At 52.2% G+C, this 21,263-nt stretch overlaps 1 protein-coding gene across 4 annotated transcripts; it reads right to left on the bottom strand.

Moving 5' to 3' along the window:
- Positions 1–1,251: 1,251 nt before the first annotated feature.
- AARS2 (alanyl-tRNA synthetase 2, mitochondrial) lies at positions 1,252–12,817 on the bottom strand. 4 transcript variants are annotated; one of them, XM_036414894.1, is made up of 22 exons: positions 12,564–12,817; positions 11,546–11,737; positions 10,879–11,024; positions 10,504–10,671; positions 9,799–9,943; positions 8,084–8,229; positions 7,764–7,872; positions 7,406–7,444; positions 7,209–7,320; positions 6,646–6,779; positions 6,054–6,198; positions 5,625–5,797; positions 5,343–5,456; positions 5,110–5,250; positions 4,024–4,161; positions 3,827–3,936; positions 3,570–3,678; positions 3,217–3,339; positions 2,872–2,982; positions 2,246–2,332; positions 2,050–2,160; positions 1,252–1,690 (listed from the first exon to the last, which is right to left on the bottom strand). In XM_036414894.1, exons 1-22 carry the CDS (start codon positions 12,804–12,806, stop codon positions 1,526–1,528), a joined length of 2,961 nt encoding a protein of 986 aa, XP_036270787.1. In that variant the 5' UTR covers positions 12,807–12,817; the 3' UTR covers positions 1,252–1,525. The 4 variants fall into 4 exon arrangements, with proteins under 4 accessions (XP_036270787.1, XP_036270788.1, XP_036270789.1 ...); XM_036414896.1 differs by lacking the exon at positions 1,252–1,690 and adding an exon at positions 1,697–1,976; XM_036414895.1 differs by lacking the exon at positions 8,084–8,229 and having other exon boundaries at positions 7,406–7,464.
- Between the last annotated feature and the right edge of the window lie 8,446 nt (positions 12,818–21,263).

The raw sequence follows: 21,263 nt of genomic DNA, 5'->3' as shown, positions 1-21,263 counted from the left end.
CATCAATAAAGTGGGTACCATGCCTTACCAGGCATCCATGTGTAAACAGCTGGGCCTTCCTGAGAACCATCTTAACTACTGCAGTTGCCAAGATTTTGAGGAAAAGCTTTGCAACTCAAGTGGCTGGGCTCGGCACCAGGATTCAGGTTCCTTTCAAGCCCACGTCAGTTATTAAGTCACCGGTGCCTCAAAAGGAGAGGCCATGCAAGAAGAGATGCCAGAGGCCCTTCTCTGCTCTAATAATTTTAAAAGCCCCAGAGCTTGGTAGTCAGGGAGCCCTTGAACTGAAGATGGGTCCCCTGAGGTCCAGTCTGTGACTTGGTCCTGGATAGTCATTCTGGTGGGAAAGAGGGCTGCCCTCGGATCCTTTGGCTTCCTCCTGCTCCGAGCTGCCATTTTCAGCTTCAGCTCAGGTATGAGGTAGATGCTGTATAGCTTACTTACAGGGTCACTCTGATTCCTCTTTTGACCCCATCACCTGCCACTCTTCCAGCTTGCTGCCCGTGCCGCCCCCCCCCCCCCCCCCCCCTGCAGGGACTCTGCATGGGCTGAAGGAACAGCAGGGACAGCTCTTCCCTCAGACACCTCAGTGAGGAAATACCAGCCACCATCCTGATCCCAGCCACTCCTTCAGACCTCACCGCCACTGACACCCTCTTCTCTCTTTATTGCCCGTTATTTCCCACCAGAAGCTCTGCAAGGACAGGAAGTTTTGTCTGGTTCTCACATTCTCAGAAACTGACCAGTATCTGTTACTCATTTTATCAACACATCACCAGGCCTTCAATGTTATTGTTAAAGAACTAAATGACACGAGAGGACTACTTTCACAACGCAGCTCTGGATCCTGGTGCCCGGGACAGGCTGGCACAACGGACTCAGCAGGTGGCGATGAGGATGGCTCCGATATGGAGGCTGGGTGGCCTTTCAGCCGTGTGAGGAGTCAGACTGGCGATGGGCACCCATATCAAGTTGCTGGGAATGGAAAATCTATTAATTTTTAAGCAAAAGAACCTTCTGGAACTTCCTTTCCTCCAAGAAATACTTTTTTAAAAATATTTTTATTGATTTTAGAGAAGGGAGAGGGAGAGATAGAAACATCAATGGGAGAGAATCATTGATCCGCTGCCTCCTGCATGTCCCCACCTGAGGACAGAGCCTGTAACCTGGGCATATGCCCTGACCAGGAATCGAACTGTGCCCCTCCTAGTTCATAGGCTGAAGTTCAACCGCTGAGCCACGCTGGGAGGGCTGGGAAATACTTTTTAAGGAGCAATCACAGCGAGGATAGCCATGTTTTCAAATTCACCTAGTTTGGTGAGTCTCTGGGCCCACTCTGCCTTCGCCAGCCCACGTTTCCTGTGCCCAGCAGGACCCAGCCCATGTGGCCTCTTCAGCTCAGCTGCTGGGCCTTCAGTCCCCAGCCCTCCCCTCAGCTCCAGGGAGGTTCTGCAGGCTCCTTCGGGAAGTTTCATCCGATTCTTGCCACGTTTAGCTTTCTCTTTAGTCTGCGTGAGTCCCTGGGTCAGAGCTGGTTGAGGGCATAGGCTCGGGCTGTGCTGAGAGCAGCTTCCAGGTCAGCAGTGCTTCCGGTGCCCTGGGCCACCACTCGGGAGCCCCAGGCCTTGCCTCCCATGTGGCTGCACACAGCCAGCGCCCAGGCCTCTGCTGTGAAAGCTGGCGTGGCACTCTGGGGACAGAAACAGAAGGGCAGCAATGCCGAGGGGCGCTCCCTGCCACCATCCCCTCAAAGTTCTCTTGAGAGTGAGTCCCAGTGATCAGCACCGCTCCCCAGCCAGTCTCATCGGGGAATGAGGTGAAGAGAGGTGAGGGTTGGGTTGGGAATGTGTGTGGAGGGGGAGTGAGGTGGTACCCTCTCTAGGGGGGATGTGTGGTCATTAGGGACAAGAAGATGGCCATATCTATGTCTTGGGGTGTCCTCATAGGTCACCTCTACCCAGCCTTGGCTCCCTTGTCTGAGAGGAAGAGGGGAATCAGAGGGCTGGTCTAGGAGATGGGCGGGGTGGGCTGCTCTCCCACTTGGCTCACCTGGGCCACCTGGCAGGCACACAGCACGTGCCCCAGGGGCTGGGGGCTGAGGAGCAGCACGGACGAGCTGGGCACCTGCTCACACAGCTGCCGGACCACCTTCACCAACACCTGGGCAAGGGAGGGCAGGTGGTGACCCGTAGCCCCAGACTCCCAGCTACCTCCCTGTCAGGACACCCCCAGCCCCAATACTCACTGAGAGGGACTCAGTGGAAATGGTGTCCACGATCAGGGACCCCTCTGGGGGGTGTCGCTGCAGCAGCTCTTGGGCTTTCTGGGCAGCCTGGGGGGCGGGGGCGGGGGCGACAGCACAGGTCAGACTGGGACAACCGGCCCGCTTCTGAACTGAACCCCGTCCAGAGTCCCTTCCCCTCACCCACCCCGTCCTCCCGCAGCAAAGGCTGTAGCTTTGAACAGAGGGGCCAGGGGTTCTGCCTGGAATGGCCTCTTTTCGGGTCCCACCTGTGTCCTTCCTCTCCTCCCTCACCCCCTCCCTTTCACTGGAGCTCCAGGCCCCGACAAATAGGTCGCTGAAGGTGACAGGACTAAGGCTGGAGTACAGATGGAGAGGGGGCAGGGGGGAGAATGCAAGAGGAGTAATCAGGGCTGAATGGAGCAGTCAGCTTCCGGAGGGAGAGCCTGAACCAGGCTTGGGAGCTGGGAGACACAGCTTGGCAGAGAAGTGGGGGTCTGGTAATGGTGCCCAGCTGGCAGGAGAGGGAGCTGACACCATCCCCATGCCAGTTCACACTAGTGTGTCCCTGACCCCTGTTGGGTGTGCCTGCTATCTGCCCCGATGGGTGCAGCCAAACCCCCTCCTACCTGCCTTATTTCCAGCTTCCGGATCGCAGTGTTAGCACGCCGCTGCAGCCCCTTCAGTGTGGCCTGCAGCTCCCGCCGCTGCCACTGGGGCATCACAGCGGTGTCCACAGCCTACGGTCAGAGCAGCACATCATCCTCGCCCTCCCTGAGCCACAGTCTCTAAGGCTGGGAGCAGCAGGACCAGGAAGAGACCACACCCACCCCACTCCACCCTGCAGACAATCACCCAGGCATTCCCCGGAATGCTGGGGAGAGACTGGAAGGGTCCAGAGAGGCATGGGGAAGGGCATAGGATAAGGACATGGGTAGGCATGTGGGCAGCTCCATGCTGGGCATGACCCTCACATCAGTGAGTCGTCCCATGTCCTTGGACAGCTGCTGGGCCTCCACCACATCCCGGCTACCCCGACTCAGCCGCTCTGTGGCTGCTTCCACCTCCTGGGCCAGGCTCTGGCCCACTTCTCGGGCCTGCGGGGAGGGAACAGGATGGTCAGGGCTGTTGGCTTACTTTCAAGGCTCTCAACCTATTGTTGCTTTATGCCAAATTTGAAATATTTAACCATCAGGACCAATCAAGGCACCACATGATCATGCCAGCAGCCAGCAGTAACATGTAGGGGCACTGGTTCTGCTGCTGGGCATCCCCCCGCCTGAGCGTATCAGCTGCATGTCCCCTGGGCCCTGCTGGTGTGCCCGACCTGCTGGGCCTGCTCCCCAGTGATGGCCAGCAGGCGGGTGGTGCCCTTGGTGAGTTGGCGCTCCCCAACGATGACCAGGTCTCCGACGGCCCCTGTGCGCAGCAAGTGCCTGTGGGCAGAGGGAGGGAGAGGTCAGGGGGATTATGGAAGAGAAGAGCAGTCTGAGCTCCAAACCAGGAGTGGGCAGCTCCGAAGACCAAGGAAGGGCGAGGACCCAGCTCCAGGCCAGGCCAGGGCAGGCCGGCAGGGTGACTCACGTCCCACAGCACAGCTCCACGGAAGTCCTCAGTGCGGCCTGAGAAGCTGGGTCCAGCGTCTGGGCCACAGGCACCCCCACTGACACCACTCGCACGGGGTCTGGGTACACCTGTGGGTGGGAGGGGACAGGTCTGCTAACTGGCCTGTGGAGGGGAGAGGGGAGGTGATCTCCACCAAGGGAGCTCCCCCAACTCACCTCATCCAGGCAGCGCAGGCCAGGGACATGGGCAGTGAGCGCCAGGGCTACCTCCTCCATGTACACGGCCTCGTCCCGCCGCACAGCCTCCTGCACTGTGCTCTCCACTGCCCGGAGCTGCTCTGGGGTCAGCGGGGCCTGTGGGGTGGAGGGAAATGGATAGCCGACAGGCAGTCAGCCCCATGCCTGCAACCTATACATGAAGCAGCAGTCACTATTCACTGAACACCCCTACGTTCTAGCACAGTGGCTAGCACCTAGTAGGTGCTCAATAAACACTGTGCAGAAACAATTCTTGTCCTTAGAAAGCTACCTGGGGGTTGGGCCTATTGGAAGCTGCAGCCTTTCATTAGGCATTAAAAGTTGATGGAGCCCCGGACAGATGGCTCAGTTCGTTGGAGCAGCATCCCATACACCACAGAGTCAGCGGGTTCGATTCCCGGTCAGGGCACATATACCCAAGTTTCGGGTTCCATCCCAGGTTGGGGCACATAGGGAAGGCAAATGATTCATGTTTCTCACATCGATGTTTCTCTCTCTCTCTCTCTCTCTCTCTCTCTCTCTCTTCCCCTTTCTCTCTCTAAAATCAATAAAAATATCATCAAGTGAGGATTAAAACAGAAAGTAGAGGCTCTGTACTCAGGGAGCTTATGACAAGAGGCAATGAGTTGAAGAGAAGGTAGGATGGAGGAGATGCAGGAACAAGGAGTAGTCAGTGGGACAGGTTTAGTCAGTGAGTGTTTCCTGGAGGAAGTACTGAGCCAGATATACAAGGAGAGGAGGGAACAGGGTGGCAGAGGAGGGAGAGAGCAGCGCCTCTGTGCAAGCATGGCTTGGGTGACAGCAGGAACAAGGAAGATGGGTGGCTGGGTGAAGGGAGGACTCCACATCCCTTGCTGTGCTGGAGGAGCCTGATGGTTCCTATAGTGACTGAATGACTGGGAGCACCCTGGGCTGACACCCACTCAGGTTCCTATAGTGACTGACTGACAGGCCCTCGGATTGGCCAGACTCCCCACCCCACCAGCCTTTCCCAAGTTGAACCTGTCACCGCACGTGAAGCCTGTCTTTCTGTGCCCTGCTCACCTGGGTGGCCACGTCAAAGCGCAGCCGCTCGGGACTGAGATGGGAGCCTCGCTGTTCTGTGCCAGGGCCCAGGGCCTGCCGCAGTGCCCAGTTTAGCAGGTGGATGGCCGTGTGCTTCTCCATGCAGCCTAGACGCCAGGACTGAAACGCTTTTGTCACCCGGCGTCCGGGGTGAGTGGGAGTGGAGAGTAAAGGAGCTGCAGGATATCACGAGCAGCAGGGTGAGTCCTTACCTTATCCACGTGCAGCTGCACTGCATCCCCCACCTTCAGGCACTCAGGGGCCACAGCCTCATGCAGGACGAAGCCTCCGCAGACCTGGGCCCGGGCAACTGGGAATAGCACATCCTGGGGAAGGTCAAAGGCCAAGGAGCTAGAGTGACTGCCTGGAGCCTCTCCCCCTCCTCTTCCTCACTCCCCTCCCCCCCCCCCCCCCCCAGCTCCCTTTCTGGCTCAGGTCTGCCTCCTGCAGAAGTTATCCTGTGTGCGTGTTGGGGGGGGGGGGGGGGAGCTCACCTGCTGCCCCACCCGCACCAGGTAACCTCGGTCTGAAGCCTGACCCCCCTGTTCAGCGTAGAAGTTGGTTCTGTCTAAGAGGATGCCGCAGCGCTGGCCTTCCCCCACGGAGGCTACGGCTGTTCCGTCCTCTGTATACAGCTGGAGCACCTGGGCCTCGCAGGTGCCAAACTCTGCCAGGGCAGAAAGTGGTTATCAGTGCGAGGCAGGGGTCTGAGACATACAGGTGGGTCTGTGCCTTACCAGAAGCCAACAGGCACGTAGCTGGAGGAGGGGGTGGGGGGGTGGGAATGGGAGATAGGGTCCAAGTCCTGCTCAGGGACACAGCGACCCCTGGTGGTCTCCGGGGAATGCACAGGGCAACCATCTGCCTGTCCCTCCCAATCAGGGTCAGGCAAGCTATGGCCACTGCTCAGCCCAGGCTCTCACCATAACCCCCACTGGGTCGAAGGCAGTAGTGGTACTTGGGGCTGTCATCGGTTGGGGGCAGCCCTCGGCGCTGCAGCTCCCCCAGCGCATGGATGTTGAGCCGCAGTCCCTGCTCCTCAGCTGGCTCAGCCTGCTGGGCCCGGTGCTGGAGGACAGGCATGGGCATGTGTATGTAGAGAAGGGCTGCATGGAGAGTGCAATGGGACTTGGGCCTCCGAAGAGCCTGTCTCTGCCATCCGCTCTGTGCACCCTGCAGCCCCCTCTGGAATAAGCGCGCAGGGCTTGGCTGGTGCTGGAGACCAAGCTGGGTTGGCTGGTGAACCACCCATCCTGTGGGGTCTGAGGATCAGGCCTTCCTCACCGAATTCTGCCCCTGTAGGCGCCTCCCAGGACACTGTGCTGGCCTTCGCCCGCCCGCTCCTGTTTAGCCCACTGCACTGGTGTGCCTTTCCGGGCCTGGGAGGGACCCAGGTGAAGGACAGGGCCTAGCTCAGCCTCCTCTTCCTTCAATAGCTGCAGCCTCCCCAGGGACTCAGGGCTGGGGAGTGGCTGACTGTCCCAACAGAACCTGGTGGGGGTGCCCCAGCTGTACCTGGGCCTCCTCCTGGGCTAGCCGCGCCAGCCCAGCCGAGTCCAGCTGCACCCCTTTCTCCTCCAGCATCAGCTCTACCAGGTCCAGTGGGAGCCCCAGGTCGCCGGACATTGACAAGGACCAGGCCACGTCGGCTTTTCGGAAGGAAGACAAGGGGCTTTGAGCGGGGAGGGGCAGGACAGAGGGGTGGGGAGTGAGGGAGAAGGGCCAGGGCTTTCCCAACCACACCAGGTGCCAAGCACAAGTACCCCCTCCTCACACTGGGCTGGCCCAGGACACGGGTCACCTTCAGGCTTCGGCTCCAAGGCCAGAGCTGGGGGTACCCAGGCTGTTCCCTTGGCAACCAGCATTTCAGTGGGGAAGGGGAGCAGAGACTGAGGCAGGAGCAGCGGGGCAGAGAGTAGGCGGAGAAATGGGGAGAAGTCTGGGTGTTGGAGGGAGTACAGGGGGAGGGACAAGGAGGAGGAGGGGAGGTGCGAGGCACAGGCCTGGCCCAGAGCTCCCTTCCCGGCCTGCCCGGCTCACCTGCGTGAGGACCTTCCTGTCTCTCCCCCTGTACTCACCGGGGAACACGTCCGAAGGTCCCAGGCGCCTCAGGGTCCGCTCGATGACCCGCCGACCCCGCTGCAGGGAGGCCAGGAAGGCGGCCTCGTCCTCCGACACCAGGCTGGCTATCTGAACGGCGGGCACGACAGAGATGGAGGGAGAGCCTCTCTCCACCTCCCTGGCCAGCCCGTCCCTCCGGCCCCGAGGCCAGTACCTGGGTGGAGCTCTTCTGCAGCTCTGGGTACGTGTCTCCCTGGAGGAGGTAAGAACGGGCTGAGGAGTGAGAGGAAAGGCTACCAGCCGCCTCCCCCTCCGGTCCTGGCCTCCCTGGGGACACTGTTCTGGAGGCTCCGACAGGCTGAGGGACAGGGGCAGGGACCCTAATGGGGAGTCAGTTTCCCTGTGGGGTGGGGACACAGGCCAGGGAGTCCCACGGTTCAAGGGGCGAGGCTTCCTGAAGGCTCCCTGCTTCTGTAAGCCGCGGCAGCTTTCTCAGCTACTGACAGGACGCTGGGCGGCAGGCTCCCCGAGTGCCCGGGAGGCCCAGGGGAGCGCGGAAGCTCTGTCCTCACCAGCGTCTCCACCACCACCGGGACCAGGCTGCCCAGGAAGCCAGGGGGTGCCCGCAGGACCTCTGTAGAGAACCGCACGGCTCGACGGAGGATCCGACGAAGAACCAGCCTACAGGGTCCAAAGCCCAGGTGTGAACCCCCAGCAGCCCCTGGTCAGCAGTTTGGAGACTGGGGAGGGCAAGGCTCTGCGTGTGCTCCCACCCCAAAGCCCTTTCCCTTCTCCGGCTCCTCCTGCCATCTCCACCCGACCCACTCTGTGCCCTCCCTCCCCCGCCAGCCCCAGTTGCACCGGCCCCTCTCTGTGGTCCTTCCAGACTCACGGGGCGCCCGACATCCCAGGGGAGACGCCGTCGGCGATGCAGACACTGAGTGTGCGGATGTGATCGGCCACCACGCGGTACGCCATGTCTGTGCGGCCCTGGTCTGCGGCCCCTACCCGGCCCAGGTAAGGGGGCGCCCCGCAGCCCTGGAAAGCAGGAGAGGGGCGTGGCTGCTGCCGTGCCGGACCTGCCCGGGGGGGGGGGATGCTCTTCACCCCTAAAGCCGACCACATCTGGAATAGCCAGGACGAAGGCTTCAAAGATGAACGGCACTCAGACTCTGCCCCCAAGGGGCCCACATTCGCCCTAACAATAGTCACAGGTGTGATCGTTTACTGAATTCCTACTATCAGAACTGTGTGTTTGGTTGACATGATGTCTAATCCCCCAAACACCCTGTTCTGGGAGTTATTTCTGTCCTCGACGTCAGAGGAACAGAGGCCCAGAGTAGGGGTGTCGAACTCAATCAGAGAAGGGGCCAAAATCTGAAATCCAGCCTAAATCGCGGGCCGAATGGTTTACTGAACAGTCATAAACTGTCATTGTGATGGAAACGCAGCGGAGTGCAGTGATGACAGCGCGGTGCGGGCCACATTGCAAGGCCTGGCGGGACGGATTTGGCCCGCGGGCCTTGTGTTTGACACATGTGGCCCAGAGGATCTAAGCGCCACACAGCTGACCAGGAGCCGCCCTGAGCTGTGAGCCGGCCTGTCTGACCACAGTGCTCTCCAGGCCTCTCCAGACCCAGGGGGCACGGAGGGACGGTGGGGGCTGTGTGTACATGTGCTCCAGAGCAGAGTGCTGGATTCCTGCAGCTCCACACCTGTCTCTTCCCCAAGCTGCCCCCTCAATACAGTCCTGCCGTTCGCCTCACTGCTTGTCAAACACTTGGGAGCCAGCCTTTTCTCCCCACTCCACCCCCTCACATCCACTAAGTCAATGGGGCCTTTGCTGCTCCCTCATAGATCTAGCAAATCAACCTACTTTCCTCCACTTTCACTATGACCAGCCTAAGCCATGCCCTACTGTCCCTTCCCTGGACTATGAAATCGCCTCCCAGTTGGTTTCTTAGCTTCTACTCCTGCCTCCCTCCAGCTCATCCTCCACATAGAAACAGGAGTGGTCTTTAAAAGTGTCAGAGCATGCTCCTCCCCCGAGGGCCCTGCTCACTACACTCAGAATAAATCCCTACTTGGGACTTCCAGTCCCATAAGATTGGACTCTAGCTTTCCTCTTCGGGGTCGCCTGTTTGTAAAATGGCCACCATCCTTCCTTTTTCTGTGAGCATGCCACTTTGCAATGTGACTTTATAGGCGAGGGAATTGCTTTCCATCGAGACAGAGCATCTGTTTCTCCACCTCTGGATTCTGGGCCAGCTCGTGACTTGCTTTGGTCGAGAATACGGTGGGAATGACGCTGTTCGAGCCCAGGCCCCAAAGCCCGTGTGCTTCTGCTCTCCTTGGACCCTGGCTGAACTCTGATGAATGAGTCTGAGCTAGCCGGCTGGAGGGTGACGCACACATGGCTGCTCACCCCCACTGTCAGCCAACGCCTAGAGGCACAGCTGCCCCCAGCCTCCTGCCTGCCACCTTTTCTCTTCCTGTCACGTGTCCTCCTGCTTCAGCACCCCACTGCCTGTTGTGTTGCATGAGGGCCAGATCCCAAAGGCACCGGCGAGCAGGCCAGAGGCTTCCGGAAGGGGAGAGGCAGCTCACCTGGTGTATAGCGGTGAGCAGCGGGGAGAAGAGGTCAGTGTCGTAGGTGGAGCGCCTGCCTTGCAGCACAGCCACCAGCCTTTCCAGGCCCATTCCCGTGTCCACATGCTGCTGGGGCAGGGGCTGCAGACTCCCGTCTGCTTCTCTGGCCAGGGAAGGTGAACAGGGTGAGACTCCGCACAGGATGACAGACAGGTGTGGGGCTCAAGATGCACAGAGGAATGAGGAGGGGTCTGAGGGGCCTGAGAGAGGGAGGAACCAGATGCAGTATAATCCTCCCCCCGCCTCAAACACGGACGATGGCCTTGGGTCCTGTCCCTTCTCATAAAGGGTGATCTCTACCCTCACCACCACCCCCTGACCCTTGGGCCCTTGCCCGGACCTCAACATTCTCTTTCTGGGACAGAGTTATTTGGCCTTAGGAAGAGGCATGTCAAGGCTGGAGGAAAATCTTAGAGACCATCAGATTCCACTCTATCATGTGATGAGGGAGCAGAGGCCAGAGGGCAGCAGTGACTAGCTTCAACTGTTATGGGCAAAGACGAGGATTAAATCAGTTATTATCTGAACAGTGTTTAGAAAATTGCCTGGCACCCAGGCAGTGCCATTGAAGCGTGTGCTTTTATAAGAAGTAGATTCAAGTCTCCTGATTGCTGCGTCTCCACTTCCAGCCGGGGACTTTCCTCCTGCCTCAGCGCCCGTTACCTGTTGTGCTGCATGAAGACCAGATTCCAGAGTTCCACCAGCTCGGGGGCACCCGTCCCTCCGGCCAGGTCGTAGTGGATCTCGGTGCAGGGCCCACAAGGGCCGGTGTCCCCCATCTCCCAGAAGTTCTCTTGTGGGCCAAAGGAGAGCACGCGGCTGGCAGGCACCCTGGAAAGAAAGCCAGGTGGGTGTAGGGAGACAGCAAAGCCCAAAGCCGGACCCTCTTTGCCAGGAGCACCTCTCCATCAAGCTCAGCAAGAGGAGGACCAGGACCGACCCCAGGGTCTCCTGGGATAGGCTGAGACTCTAAAGGCCTGTGCTGACAGGGTCCGTTTTCCAGGCCTCTAGGAGTGGACAGGGGGAGGGAGGACTTACCCTAAGCTGAGCCAGATGTCCCTGCTCTCCAGGTCTGGGTCCAGCCCTGCCTTGGGATCACCGCCAAAGTAGGAGACCCAGAGCCTGTCCTCAGGGATCCCATAGACCTGAGTCAGCAGTTCCCAGGCCATGCTGCACGCCTCCTCCTGCAGGGGAAACCCACATGGGGCGAAGAGGAAGACGGGTGAGAAGAGAGCCCCACCAACGCATCAATCCAGCCACCTGGGTTCAGCCCTCAGCTTGAGACAAAACCATTTCCACTGTCGACCTTGTTTCTATCGATAAAACAAGCCATGAGCAAACTCTGAGTTCTTTCCTGCCCAGAAAGCTTCTAAATCCTCCTTTCTTCCAAGTCTCACCTTCCCCCTGAAATCCTCTAGCCACTCTCGCCTGGGGTGATTTAGAACTCATGCAGTTTAGTGTCACTGTCTTGTTTATTCATATAACAATTACTGATCAGCCATCCGGCAGGGGGCACAATCAAAAGCTTACAATCCAATGAGAGAAATGAGACACATTCCTCTTATACTCGTTCACGTTGCACTTTGCCTCTGTGAGTGGAGGCCCTGCCCAAGCAGACTCTAGGAGTGGAGAGAGGACTAACTCTAACCCCCTTCTTGGTTGAACGCTGACCCTTTCCTAACTCCAGGACTTCCTGGAGACTCACCTTAAAATATTCACCCCCAAAGGCCCAATTGCCAAGCATCTCAAAGAAGGTGTGATGGGAAAGGTCCCGGCCCACGTCTTCCAGGTCGTTGTGGCTGCCTCCGGCCCTCACACATTTCTGGCTGTTGGCCACACGTCGGAAACCTGCCATCTCACTTCGCGGGTCCACGGTGCCCAGGAAGATTGGCTTGAACTGGAACATGTGAAGAAGAGGGAGAGGGATATCCAAGTCCCTCATGGGGAGAGAAATATGGGGAGTAAGGACAGAGATGGCTGACTGTGCTACCGAGAGTGCAGTGTGATCTTGGCTTGCGGGGAGGAGGGGAGCGCGGGAGGGGGGCAACCTGGGAGCTTAGGGGTACCCATCTCGTGTGTGTGTGTGTGTGTGTGTGTGTGTGTGTGTGTGTGTGGCAGGCAAGGAGTAAATAACCATAAACAGAGACCCTCTGCTAGTAAAATAGGCAAGAAAAAAGGAGGAGTAATGTGCTGGTGGCTGGAAACAGGACAATGAATGGCTGCATCCTCCATCTCAGCTTCTTCAACCACAGCTGATAACTTCAGGGTGCAAAACTGAGACCACAGGGCACTGGGCAGGCCCAACACGGCAGCATGGCCTCTAAAGTTAACCAACTCCCCCTCTGCACCCACCTCCCACCCATTTCACAGACGCAGACCAACAAGTCCAGGAGGGTAAGTAGTACTCAAAGTCAAGGGCTTGGAGAACACAGTCTAGCGCAGAGCATGGGCTCCACACCACACCCATGCAATGAATGTTATCTTTATTGAAAGAATAAATAAGGCCAGACTTCCTCCACCATCTGCCCTTACCATTCTTGGGCCTAAAATTCAATCCCAAACTACAAGTTCCCAGGTCGAGTGTTCCCCGAACCCTAACTCAGCCCAACCATTGCCCTCTCTCCCCAAAAGCTCCGAGCTCCGCCTCTTGCTTCTTTGGCCCAATCCCGAAGCTCCTTTCTCTCGCGGAAAAAAACACCACCCCCCACAAACCCCGCCCCAACCTGGTTCATGCCGGCATTGACGAACAGCAGGCTGGGGTCGCCTCGGGGCCGCACGGAAGCGGACGGCACGAGCCGGTGGCCATGGCGGTCCCGAAAGAAGCTCAGGAAGGCGTCACGGACGGCCGACGCCCGGGCCGGAGCGCGCTCGGAGGACAGCGGCCGGCGGCCGGGGCCCCGCCACGAGGGCGACCTTCGAAAGGCCCGCCGCAGTCCTCCGACTGCAGCTGCCACCGACGCCGCCATCTTAACTCGGGGCAGAGACTTCACGGGGTCAAAGGGCACCGCGGGGGGTAGAAGGTGACGTGGGAAGGGAGCTGGGCGTTCCCCACAGCGGCTCCTGGCGGTGGGAGGCCTCGAGGCAGCCTCTGCCGCCCTTGTGGAAATGGTTTTGTGAAGGGTTTGCTTGTAGGCCCTTATACATAATTCATTCGGCATTAAAAAAAATACGCATCGAGAGCCAGTGATGTGCCGGGCACTTTTTAGGCGCTTAAGGAACATTAGTACCAAAATTAATGAAAATCCCTGCCCTCCAGAAATCTTTATTGTAGCAGTAATTGCTAATTTTATTAATTTTGCAAGGTTACATGCAAATGGAGTTTCAGTGGACAGGCATGGATTGACGTGTGTGTGTGTGTGTGTGTGTGTGTGTGTGTGTGTGTGTGTGTGTGTGTTTCCAGGCTGCGAGAAGAAGGCAAGAGTGCAAAGAGAATTAATGCCAGTATTCATTCTAGAGGCATTCAACAAATTTATTGAATACTTATTATGAGTCAGGCCTTGTTCTAAGCACTTGCTAGTTCCATGCCCTTGGCTTTGGAAATGGCCGTTCTTAGGGACTGAAGCAGATCCTTTAGAACAAGAGTCTCGCTGAGAGACAGAAGCCAAACAGCATCTGCTTCATTATTAATTGATTAATGGCATTTGGTCTTTTCATTTATTTTCCTGGGGATTAGAGAGAATCCAGTTGGTTGGGGCAGGATTAAGTTGCTGGCCAATAGCTGCAGAGATGTCTGTCTCCCTAAGCACCCCAATGCCCCCAGGGTTTTGTGTGTTTTGTTTTAGGGTAAGAGATACCTGTTTCACCTCCCCTTTCTCCAAGGTGACAACTGTGACCACAGGCCTTTGTGGATGCAGCCCAAGGTCCTCATGGGGCGTCTCATGATTCCCTCTGCTCTCTCTGCCCTTGGTTTGAGAAAGTAAACAGGTTGAGAAGATATTTGCCACCGTGAAAACCCAATACGGATGAACTGAGGTCAGTGTGATCTCTTGCAAGGTCTCAGTCACCCAGACGGGTTCTTTGGCCACTACCATTTGTTGTGAGTTATGTTATTTAGGGACTTTTGAAACACAGCTCCCTTGGGAAATGTGTAGTCTTTTTTTGACTCAAGTTTCTCTAATGATAGTGAATTTTTAACTTTGTCTTCTGATCTGCCCCATGATCCTCTGTGTCTTCCCTTGCCCACGTAGATGAAAGGTGTTGTTTTGAAAGTGCGTTTTGCCTGTTTTGGTTTTTCCAGTGTTTTTGAAACAGGAACCTAAAGCCAGATGGGGATTTCCATGACATTGATGATTTTGAGACAAGACTGTGAAATTCTTCCCCAAACTAAGATGGGAGTGTTTTGCTAGGGAAATCTAGCTGGGGCCTCTACCTAACACTGATGTCAACTTTTTCCCACCTTCAAATTTTGCCCAGGGAGGTTTTGCATTATAGTTGGAACTTCATGTTTTGTTGTTCTTTTTAAAATATATGTTATTAATTTTTTTGCAGAGAAGGGAGAGAGAGAGTTAGAAACATTGATGAGAGAGAAACATCGATCAGCTGCCTCCCGCACATCCCCTACTGGGGATGTGCCCGCAACCAAGGTACATGCCCTTGAAGGGAACCGAACCCGGGACCCTTTGGTCCGCAGGCCAACGCTCTATCCATCGAGCCAAACCGGCCAGGGAGAACTTCATGTTTTTTAGACTAATGTGGATTTAGTGTGGAGCCATGGCTTTTTTTTTTTTTCTCCCCAAACAGCTTATTTAAATATAATTCATAAACCATACAATTCACCAATTTAAAGTACATAGTTCAGTGGCTTTTAGTACTTTACAGCGTTGTCAACCATTACCTCAAATAATTTTAGAACATTTTCATTATTCCCCAAAGAAACCCTGTACTTTCTAGCCATTAAACTAACCATTTAAACTGCTCTCTGTCTTTATGGACTTGCCCTTTTTGAGCACTTCATATAAGTGCAGCCATACCACACGTGGTCCTTTGTGGCTGGCTTCTTTCACATAGCATCATGTTTTCAGGATTCATCCATGTGGTAGTATCATAAATTTTTAGAAATGTGTTTTTGAGCTGTTTTGTGTTTGAAGGAGGGCTTTTTTCTCATCTTACTATTTCATCCTTGTCATTAAAAAATGACCATTTTATTTCCTTTGTGTTCTTTGGTAAGTTGTTTTCTTCTCCCAGCGAAGCAGAGCGGTTCTTCCAGGGCTGGAATGTGTCTGTTCTGACTTGCCAGTCATCTGATGAGGAAGTTAAACTCAGGGTCTGCAGTTTCCCAAGAGAGATGGCTGTGGAGAGAGCTTCCCAGACTGGGAAGTTACTGCCTGGGAACTTCTCTCAGGAGCGCTTGCCCACTGACTTAGTGTTAGTAAGATTTCCATTTTGTGGTTTAAAATGCAAGTGAGGTCTGTTCCTGGGAGACAGCCACCAGTTGGGTTTGGATGCTACCGTCCCTGGTCTGGGATTACCCTCATCTTGTCGTTTGACTTAATTATTCTGCAGTTACAAGGTGCCTATCTGAACCTTCTTTTTCTGCTTTATCCCTTACTCTGGGAATGGAAACTGTCCCTCCAGATTTCCCCATCGGCTTTCAGAGCAGGAACCTGAGGTCAGTGATGCACTGTGTCCTGGGCGGATGGTCAGAGGAGACACAGTGGAATTTTCACCCTTTCTGGGCATAGAGAACTCAGCTTTGGGAACTTCCTCTTCTAAATCATAAAGCCTGTCTTCTAGCCTCTAGGTGAAAAGTTCAACCTGTTCGAGGTGAATATTTATTGATGGCTTTGCCTTATCTGGGTTGTAAAAGCCTCTCTTGTCAAATGTTACTAAGGATGGGGATCTCCTGGGATCTTCTCAAAAATGCAGACTGAGACTCAGTAGGTCTGGAGGTAGGTGCAAACTCTGTATTTCCAGCAGGCTCTAGGTGATGCTGCTGCTGCCCCCTAGCCTGCTGGACCACACCCTGACACAGACTTGGATCTGCGTCCAAGCCTAGGGCATGGGTGCCTGAGGGCCCGCCCTTTTCTGCCCGAGCAGGTGGGAGGAGCCGAGATCTGGTGCACGCGCCTGCTCTCTCCCATCCGCCCCCTCCCCTCCCCCTCGGTCCCGTAGTGCCTGCCTGTTGCTAAGAGACGCAGAGGGGCCTGATGCTCGCGGGAACCTGGCTACGACTCGGGTACGTGGATGGCGTGATTCAGGAGTGGAAACCTGGGATCTGAAATTCAAGGATTACTGGACCCTCGAGGGTCACAAAGCTTGGGTTTGTCCTTATGCATTAATAAGTGGTTACGTCATGGTTAAATAAGTACCTGCACAATATCCTCAATTTTGCCTCCTGGCCTGTAAAACCTAAAATATGTACTCTATTGGTCTATTGGGAAAAGTTTGCCGACCCCTGTATTATAGGTTAAAGAAAAAAATGTGTGTTTTTTTTTTCACAATAAAACACAGATGTAGAAAAGTCTACCAAACTGACTGTATGGCTTCATCATTAGAAGGCAAACGTCTTAGTATCTGCCATCCAGGTCTGGAAAAGGACTGCCGTCACCTCAGGAGCCCTCCGTGACTCTACCCTCAGCCCAACCACCTTCCTCCTGGCACAGGAGACCACTGCCCTGACTTCCACAGTAATCACAACTTTAGGGGCTTTGTAGCTTTACCTCTCAAATATCCATCCTTAGATGTCAAAGCCTTGTCTTTTATTTTAAAAATCAATACAACATCTTAGAGAGAGAGAGAGAGAGAGAGAGAGGGAGGGAGGGAGGGAGGGAGGGAGGGAGGGAGAGAGAGAGAGAGAGAGAGAGAGAGAGAGAGAGAGAGAGAGAGAGAGAGAATGAAGACAAAAAGTTTATTGCCAGCAGACTGCACCACAAGGACATATTTCAGGCTGAAGGGAAATGCTGCCAGATAGAGAGTTGAGTCTTTAGGCAAATGGAGAACATAGGAAATGATAACTGGATGAGCTCAGTCGGGTGTAGCTGAGTGGTTGAGCGTGACCCAGGAACCAAGGGGTCACCAGTTCGATTCCTGGTCAGGGCACATGCCCAGGCTGAGGGCTGGATCCCCAGTGGGGGGCGTGCAGGAAGCAGCCAATCAATGATTCTCTCTCATCATTGATGTTTCTATCTCTCTCTCCCTCTCCCTTCCTCTCTGAAATCAATAAAAATATATTTTTAAAAAAATGATAACTGGATGAATATAAAAGGCTATAATTTTTCCTCCATTTAAAACTCATGGAACTGTTTAAAGCAAAAGAATTTTGCAGCTGCATGGGTCTATTTATTGCCCCTGGGCTTTATGTTACGTAATGTATCGTAAAGAATGGGGATGGAAGTGGAACTTTATAGTTTCAAAGTTCTTACATTTTACATGAAGTGGTATAATGTCTGCTCTAGCTATTCCCTGGAAAGTTCATGGTAATGCCTAGGACAGCAGTTCTCACAGTGTGGTGCAAGGACGTTGGTGGTGCCCAAAACCCACTCAGGAGGTCTGATATATGCTTCAGGAAATAATTCTATTTCCCAGGGGAGGACTTCATATCTATATGAGGTTGGCTTTTCTTCGTATATGCCAACCAAAACAACAGATCGAATGCAGAAGTAGATATGAAATCCCTCTGCCTTTTAAGCCAGACATTAAAGAGGTTTGCAGAAATGTAAAACCATGCCTTTTTTCTCACTATTTTTTTTGAAAATATATTTTCCATAGAACATGCTTATGTTAGCATATAATGAAGTCATTATTTAATTAATTAAAAAGAAATATTTTTTTAATTTTTAATTTTATTATATGTGTCTCTCACATTAAAGCTTTTTTTGGGAGGGAGTCTTTAGTATTTTGTGGGCGTATAAAGGGGTTCTGAAATCAAAACACTTGAAAATTGCTGCAGTAGAGCAAACACTGAAAAATAATGCAATGAGCAGCACTATTCACAATACCCAAAAGGTGGAAACAACTAAATGTCCATTAATGGAAGAATAGAGAAACAAAATGTGGCTTATGCATACAATGGAATTTTATTCAGCCTTATAAATGAATGGGGTACTGACACATGCTACCGCATGGATGAATCTTGAAAACAAGTGAAATGAAAGAAGCCAAACAAAAAGACCACATGCTATATGGTTTTATTTATATCCAATGTCCAGGAGAGGTATATCAATAATAACAATGCAGATTAGTGGTTGCTAGGCATTGAAGGAGGTGAGAATAGCCATGCTTAAGGGGTATGGAATTTTATTTTGGGAAGACGAAAATGTTTTATAACTAGATAGAGGTGGCGATTACACAACATTGTGGAATGTACTAAATGCTACTGAATTGTGTTTATTTTAAAATGGCTAGTTTTATGTTATGTAAATTTCATCTCAATAAAAAATGTGACAAAGTATAGTTATAAAGCCAATGGAGAAGTTAAAATAGAATTATAAGAACTATTTAGGCCCGGCCTCCATGGCTCAGTGGTTGAGCATAAACCTATGAACCAGGAGGTCACTGTGATTCCTGGTCAGGATGTATGCCCGGGTTGGTGTGCAAGACGCAACCACTTGGTGATTCTCTCTCATCATTGATGTTTCTATCTCTCTCTCCCTCTCCCTTACTCTCTGAAATAATATATATATATATATATATATATATATATATATACACACACACACACACACATATATATATATATACACACATATATATATTTATATTTATATATATATATATGAATTTTTAAAAAAGTATTTATTTAACTCAAAACAAGATAGGAAAGGAGGAAGAGAGGAACAAAAAGCAATGGGACAGCCGGGACCGGTTTGGCTCAGTGGATAGAGCGTCGGCCTGCAGACTGAAAGGTCCCTGGTTTGATTCCGGTCAAGGGCATGTACCTTGGTTGCGGGCACATCCCCAGTGGGGAGTGTGCAGGAGGCAGCTGATCGATGATTCTCTCTCATCGATGTTTGTAACTCTCTGTCCCTCTCAATTCCTCTCTGTGTAAAATCAATAATAATAAAAAAAAGCAATGGGACAAACAAACAAATGGTAGACCTAAATCTAATCATACCAAGAATTACATCATCCCATAACCTAGTAATTCTTTTTCTAGATAGTTAAGCAAAATAAATGAAAACAGTGTACATGGATATTCATAACAACTTTTCTTATAATACCCAAGAACTTGAAACAGTCCAGCAGTTCATTGAGAGGAGAATGGATAAACAAATTGTGATATTTTCATATGATGAAATAGGACTTAGTAATGTAGAAGTACAAACTACTCATGCATACAGCATGGATGAATTTCAAAAACATGTTGAGTGAAACAAGCCTTATATTGAAGAGCACTTGATAGTTGCATTTTTAGAAAGTTTTAGAAAAGGGAAAAACCAACTTGTTTTTTAGATCTGATTTTTAAACAAGTGGAAGTTAGAATCATGGATGAACTCCTGGGAACTTTCTGGATAGTAGAAATGTTCTTTCTTCATAGAAGTTGGGTTCACACTATTGTGTTTATTTGTCAAAACTCATGTCAGAACATTTCATGTATGTAATTGTTACAATTTTATATTATTGAGATAAAATTTACAATCAGCCATTTTTGTATGTACATTTCAGTGGCATGAAGTACGTACACTTATGTTGTGCAACCATCACTACCACATATCTCCAAAACTCTTTTTATCTTACAAAATTGAAACTCTATACCAATTAAAAAATAACTCCTCATTCTCCACATTCCCTTCAGCCCCTGGCACCAACATTCTCCTTTCTGTCTCTATGTTTTTTGATTTAAGTATCACATGGAAATCACATGGTAGTATTTGTGTCTGGCTTATTTCTTCAAGCATAATATCCATGTTGTAGCATATATCAGAATTTCCTTCTTTAGGGCTGAATAATATTCCATTGCATGTATATATCCCATTTTGCTAATTCACTCATCTGTTGGTCGACACTTGGGTTTTAGCTACTGTGAATAATGCTGCTATGAACATGGGTGCGTAAGTAAATATCTCTTCATGACCCTGATTTCAGTGGAATTGCTGGATCATGTGGTAATTCTATTAATTTTTTTTTTCATTCATTCATGTATTTATTGAGTGCCAACTCTGTACCAGGCCTGTACCAGGCTCCGTGCTATTACATCAGTGATACACAAGTAAAACAAACAGACCAACATCTCAGTGACCCAGGCGGGGAGGCAGACAGTAAACATAATCCATAAATTATATAATGCCTTAGATTTATAGGGGTGTCGAACTCAATCAGAGAAGGGGCCAGAATCTAAAATCCAGCCTAAATCGCGGGCCGAAAGGTTTACTGAACAGTCATAAACTGTCATTGTGATGGAAACGCAGCGGAGTACAGTGATGACAGCGCGGTGCGGGCCACATTGCAAGGCCTGGCGGGACGGATTTGGCCCGCGGGCCTTGTGTTTGACACATGTGCCTTAGAAGATAAAATGTTTGCGGGAAAACAGAGCACCAAAGGGAATCAATGTCTCCTAGGTTTTAGGTGGTGTTTTTTTAAGCCGGGAAGACTTTATTTGTGGGAACTATTATGCAGAAGTTCAGTATGTAAGACAGACAGGGAGCTGCTGGGAGACAGAATCAGAGAGTTAAGCCCCAGGGCCTTTGCACTGCTTTGGAGTCCTAGGTCTCCAGGGCACCTCGTTTGACACCTCCCCTGCCCCTATAATGGGCTAGAGGCTCAGAGAAGGGGAACTGACTTTCCAGGGCCACAGGAGTTAGTGACATGTCCTAGTGCAAAGGTATTTCCTGTCTGCCTTGCCTTCTCCCTCAACCCTCTTACTCTGGGAAGGAGGGATGGTGCCCCAGGGGGCTGGGGAGACAGTGTATTCTCTCAACATCTCAGCGGCGGTCCCTAGCCGAGCAGTCTTTTCCACACTGGCAGAGAGAAAATAGTAAAACATCATTACCCTGGCTAACCAACGGATTGTAGGCGTTTGTCAAAACTCATGTCAAAACATTTCACGGTGTGTAATTAAAAAAGCTTAAACCAATATTCAGTCTAGTTAATGCTATGCATGCGGAACTATTTAGAGATAAAATGTTCTGCTATTTGTAGCTTACTGTGAAATACATCAGGAATAGGCTGAGTTTAGAGGTGTTCATTTTAGACAGCGAGGAAAACTTGCTGGGCACTTTTTCACAAAACACCATCACTTATTCACTGACTTTTAGAAAGTAGTATTTATTATTATTATTATTTAAAAAATATATATTTTATTGATTTTTCACAGAGAGGAATGGAGAGAGACAGCTAGAAACATCGATGAGAGAGACACTGATTCAGCTGCCTCTGGCACATCTTCCACTGGGGATGTGCCGGCAACCAAGGTACATGCCCTTGACAGAATCGAACCTGGGACCTTTCAGTCCACAGGCCGACGCTCTATCCACTGAGCCAAACAG

This window comes from Pipistrellus kuhlii, unplaced genomic scaffold, assembly GCF_014108245.1.
Source record: "Pipistrellus kuhlii isolate mPipKuh1 unplaced genomic scaffold, mPipKuh1.p scaffold_m20_p_5, whole genome shotgun sequence".
In the NCBI taxonomy this organism is placed as follows: Eukaryota; Metazoa; Chordata; class Mammalia; order Chiroptera; family Vespertilionidae; genus Pipistrellus; species Pipistrellus kuhlii.
The sequence above is the reverse complement of the archived record's forward strand: the minus strand, read 5'-3'. Positions and strand labels throughout refer to the sequence as shown.